The 5,000-nt window shown below is 35.5% G+C and overlaps 2 protein-coding genes across 2 annotated transcripts in view; one reads left to right on the top strand and one right to left on the bottom strand.

Moving 5' to 3' along the window:
• The window catches only part of LOC144655081 (DNA damage-regulated autophagy modulator protein 1-like), a 6,935-nt gene extending 6,325 nt beyond the window's left edge, over positions 1-610 (bottom strand). Inside the window, exon 1 of the mRNA XM_078515300.1 lies at positions 239-610. Coding sequence (XP_078371426.1) covers positions 239-610 — 372 coding nt within the window. The remainder of the gene's footprint in view (positions 1-238) is intronic.
• LOC144653540 (dual 3',5'-cyclic-AMP and -GMP phosphodiesterase 11-like) overlaps positions 1-5,000 on the top strand; it is a 260,413-nt gene that overhangs the window by 199,466 nt on the left and 55,947 nt on the right. The gene's annotated exons all lie outside the window — the stretch shown is intronic.

Genomic DNA, 5,000 nt, shown 5'->3' with positions numbered 1-5,000 from the left:
ACGTACAGCAACCGGGCTTCAAAAAAAAAAACGGAGTTGGCATATTAAAAAGTACAGCATAACAATAGATAATTTTTGTGTTTTCACACTTGGATTAGTAATAACTCTGTAGAATATTACTGTAAAATTACAGTGTTCAAAGAGAACTAAACGGAAATAGTGTCTACATGGGTCTACACGCAATAGATACGCGCACAGAAATATGCATTCAATGTACCGCACAGAAAACTAAACGTACCTCGCGCAAATTAGATTGAATATTCGCCACGACAATAACACCAAAGAGGCACGAAATCCCAAAAGGCAAAGCTACCTTGTTTAACTTCATGACCTTTTGTAGAACATCTTGCTTCAGACTGTCCTGTACCACTGCATCAAGCTGGAGATAGCGGGAGAATAAGCACATGAAACCAAACAACGCCACCAACGCCATCATTAAACCGAAGATTGACCCCTCCGGTTCATACGCTGCCGTTTTACTGATGCTTGGCAAAAACGGGTACACATGATTCAACGACACGGCTATGATGTATGGTGTTATGATGGTAATACATATCGAAAGAGGCCACAGTACTGGCAAGAGATGAACGGACCGCGAAAAAGTCACCATGGCTGACCATTTGTCAGTGTGAGTTTGTTTCCCGCATTCAATGTCTTCAATGTTTTTATTAAGAAACATTGACATGCCTGGATCCTTTGTTAGTGTAATTTTCTGCTGTATACAATTTTCTGAACACCTTATCACACCTCTTATGTAATCATTCATAATCACCACGGATAATATAGACGGCAAACTGCATGATCCTGACGGCGACAGCGGCCAAAAATAAACAAAATGGATAAAACAACTAAAATGTATTGGAAAACTCTGCTCTATACTTCGGTTTGCAATACAAACTTTACACAGGGGCTGATAAAATGTGAGATACGTAAAAGGATGTTTGCAAATAATAACTTTTGAAATAAAATACTTGACAATGATTGGCTCTAAGGACAAATTAACTTGTGTCATTGACGTACTTCGTCACGTAAGCGCGCTCAAGTTTAGTTGACGGGAAAGTTTTTCTCTTTTTACAACCGCTAAACACCGCTAAATTTAAATTATGAAGTTCTGTTTTATTGGTAAAACCTCTTTTTAATTCATCGTACAGTAACACTACTATGGTGGCATATCAGGTCAGTGACTTGATAACGTCGGATATCAGGGCAGTAGATCGCGCTTCTGATTGGCTACTTGCGAATTTGGGTACGGTAATTATTAAAACGCGCTCCTACTAATTGTACCTGCTAATTGGAAGTGTCGAAATTCTTATCAGGATTCCAGTCAGACCTTTACGGTTACCGTAACGACCACGGTACATTCGAAGTGTTTTTTTTACGCCCACTTCAAAGTGACCGCTACTTTCGATCATCGACTGCTAACTAGTAACCGGTTAGCCTACTATGCACTTCGGTTAGAATGTTTACGGTTAGCTCTTCTACTTATCGAGTTAAATTTACGATATCTTGGATTACACTCGCTCTTTAGTCAGACGACCCGGGTTCGACTCCGCCTCGCAATTCCCCTTTTTCTCTCTAATAAAATTCGGAAAAAAAAACTAAGTGTCTAAAGTGGGCGTTAAAAAAGTTGCCCGTTCCGGTTGCGCTGCGATATGAATCTTGCCCCCTACCCCTCTCCCCAAGAGAAAAAATCCAAAGAATCGATTGATGGTGAATGGTTTCAAATAAAGAATTAAAAGGTTAAAGCGTATAGATGAAACTAGGGCTTGATTGGCGGATTGTGCTAGCATAATGTTTGGCATAATTGGGGCAAAAAAGTATAATTTTTTAAACGAACACTGCCACGGCATAATTAGCAAATTTAAGCACTTTTTGTAGCATTAATTCATAAAATTTAGTAAATATGGTGTATTTTCTACAGAAATAAATTAAATTTAGGTAGTATGTTCTTGCAATGCGTGTTTTAGCTACGCTAATAGTAGAAAGTAGTAATTGGGTCAAATTTTGACCATTTTAACCATGGTTAATTGGGCCAAATTTTGACCATTTTAACCATGGTTAATTGGGCCAAATTTTGACCATTTTAACCATGGTTAATTGGGCCAAATTTTGACCATTTTAACCATGGTTAATTGGGCCAAATTTTGACCATTTTAACCATGGTTAATTGAGCCAAATTTTGACCATTTTAACCATGGTTAATTGGGCCAAATTTTGACCATTTTAACCATGGTTAATTGGGCCAAATTTTGATCATTTTAACCATGGTTAATTGGGCCAAATTTTGATCATTTTAACCATGGTTAATTGGGCCAAATTTTGATCATTTTAACCATGGTTAATTTGGCCAAATTTTGACCATTTTAACCATGGTTAATTGGGCCAATTTCGACCATTTTAACCATGGTTTATTGGGTCAAATTGTGACCATTTTAACCATGGTTAATTGGGCCAAATTTTGACCATTTTAACCATGGCTAATTGGGTCAAATTTTGACTATTTTAACCATGGTTAATCGGGCCAAATTTTGACCATATTAACTATGGTTAATTTGTGCCAAATTTTGACCATTTTAACCATGGTTAATTGAGCCAAATTGGGACCAATTTAACCATGGTTAATTGGGCCAAATTTTGATCATTTTAACCATGGTTAATTGGGTCAAATTTTGACCATTTTAACCATGGTGAATTAGGCCAAATTTTGACCATTTTAACCATGGTTAATTGAGCCAAATTTTGACCATTTTAACTATGGTTAATTGGGCCAAATTTTGACCATTTTAACCATGGTTAATTGGGCCAAATTTTGACCATTTTAACCATGGTTAATTGGGCCAAATTTTGACCATTTTAACCATGGTTAATTGGGCCAAATTTTAACTATTCAAACCATGGTTAATAGGGCCAAATTTTGACCAATTTAACCATGGTTAATTGAGCCAAAGTTTGACCATTTTAACCATGGTTAATTGGGCCAAATTTTGACCATTTTAACCATGGTTAATTGGGCCAAATTTTGACTATTTTAACCATGGTTAATCGGGCCAAATTTTGACCATATTAACTATGGTTAATTGTGCCAAATTGAGACCATTTTAACCATGGTTAATTGAGCCAAATTGGGACCATTTACCATGGTTAATTGGGCCAAATTTTGATCATTTTAACCATGGTTAATTGGGCCAAATTTTGACCATTTTAACCATGGTTAATTGAGCCAAATTTTGATTAATTTAACCATGGTTAATTGGGCCAAATTTTGATTATTTTAACCATGGTTAATTGGGTCAAATTTTGACCATTTTAACCATGGTGAATTAGGCCAAATTTTGACCATTTTAACCATGGTTAATTGAGCCACATTTGGACCATTTTAACCATGGTTAATTGGGCCAAATTTTGCCAAATTTTGATCATTTTAACCATGGTTAATTGGGTCAAATTTTGACCATTTTAACCATGGTGAATTAGGCCAAATTTTGACCATTTTAACCATGGTTAATTGGGCCAAATTTTGACCATTTTAACCATGATTAATTGGGCCAAATTTTGACCATTTTAACCATGGTTAATTTGGCCAAATTTTGACCATTTTAACCATGGTTAATTGGGCCAAATTTTGACCATTTTAACCATGGTTAATTGGGCCAAATTTTGACCATTTTAACCATGGTTAATTGGGCCAAATTTTGACCATTTTAACCATGGTTAATTGGGCCAAATTTTAACCATTCAAACCATGGTTAATAGGGCCAAATTTTGACCAATTTAACCATGGTTAATTGAGCCAAAGTTTGACCATTTTAACCATGGTTAATTGGGCCAAATTTTGACTATTTTACCATAATCGGCAAATTTTGACCATATTAACTATGGTTAATTGTGCCAAATTGAGACCATTTTAACCATGGTTAATTGAGCCAAATTGGGACCATTTTACCATGGTTAATTGGGCCAAATTTTGATCATTTTAACCATGGTTAATTGGGCCAAATTTTAACCATTCAAACCATGGTTAATTGAGCCAAATTTTGACCAATTTAACCATGGTTAATTGAGCCAAATTTTGATTATTATTTTAACCATGGTTAATTGGGCCAAATTTTGACCATTTTAACCATGGTGAATTGGGCCAAATTTTGACCATTTTAACCATGGTTAATTGGGCCACATTTTGACCATTTTAACCATGGTTAATTGGGCCAAATTGAGACCATTTTAACCATGGTGGCCATGGGATTTTACCATGGTTAATTGGGCCAAATTTTGATCATTTTAACCATGGTTAATTGGGCCAAATTTTGACCATTTTAACCATGGTTAATTGAGCCAAATTTGGACCAATTTAACCATGGTTAATTGGGCCAAATTTTGATTATTTTAACCATGGTTAATTGGGTCAAATTTTGACCATTTTAACCATGGTGAATTAGGCCAAATTTTGACCATTTTAACCATGGTTAATTGAGCCACACTTGGACCATTTTAACCATGGTTAATTGGGCCAAATTTTGCCAAATTTTGATCATTTTAACCATGGTTAATTGGGTCAAATTTTGACCATTTTAACCATGATGAATTAGGCCAAATTTTGACCATTTTAACCATGGTTAATTGGGCCAAATTTTGACCATTTTAACCATGGTTAATTGGGCCAAATTTTGACCATTTTAACCATGGTTAATTGGGCCAAATTTTGACCATTTTAACCATGGTTAATTGGGCCAAATTTTGACCATTTTAACCATGGTTAATTGGGCCAAATTTTGACCATTTTAACCATGGTTAATTGGGCCAAATTTTGACCATTTTAACCATGGTTAATTGGGCCAAATTTTAACCATTCAAACCATGGTTAATAGGGCCAAATTTTGACCAATTTAACCATGGTTAATTGAGCCAAAGTTTGACCATTTTAACCATGGTTAATTGGGCCAAATTTTGACTATTTTAACCATGGTTAATCGGGCCAAATTTTGACCATATTAACTATGGTT

This window comes from Oculina patagonica, chromosome 5, assembly GCF_052425735.1.
Source record: "Oculina patagonica isolate OP01 chromosome 5, crgOcupat, whole genome shotgun sequence".
NCBI lineage: Eukaryota > Metazoa > Cnidaria > Anthozoa > Scleractinia > Oculinidae > Oculina > Oculina patagonica.
This window is presented reverse-complemented; position numbering and strand designations above follow the sequence as displayed.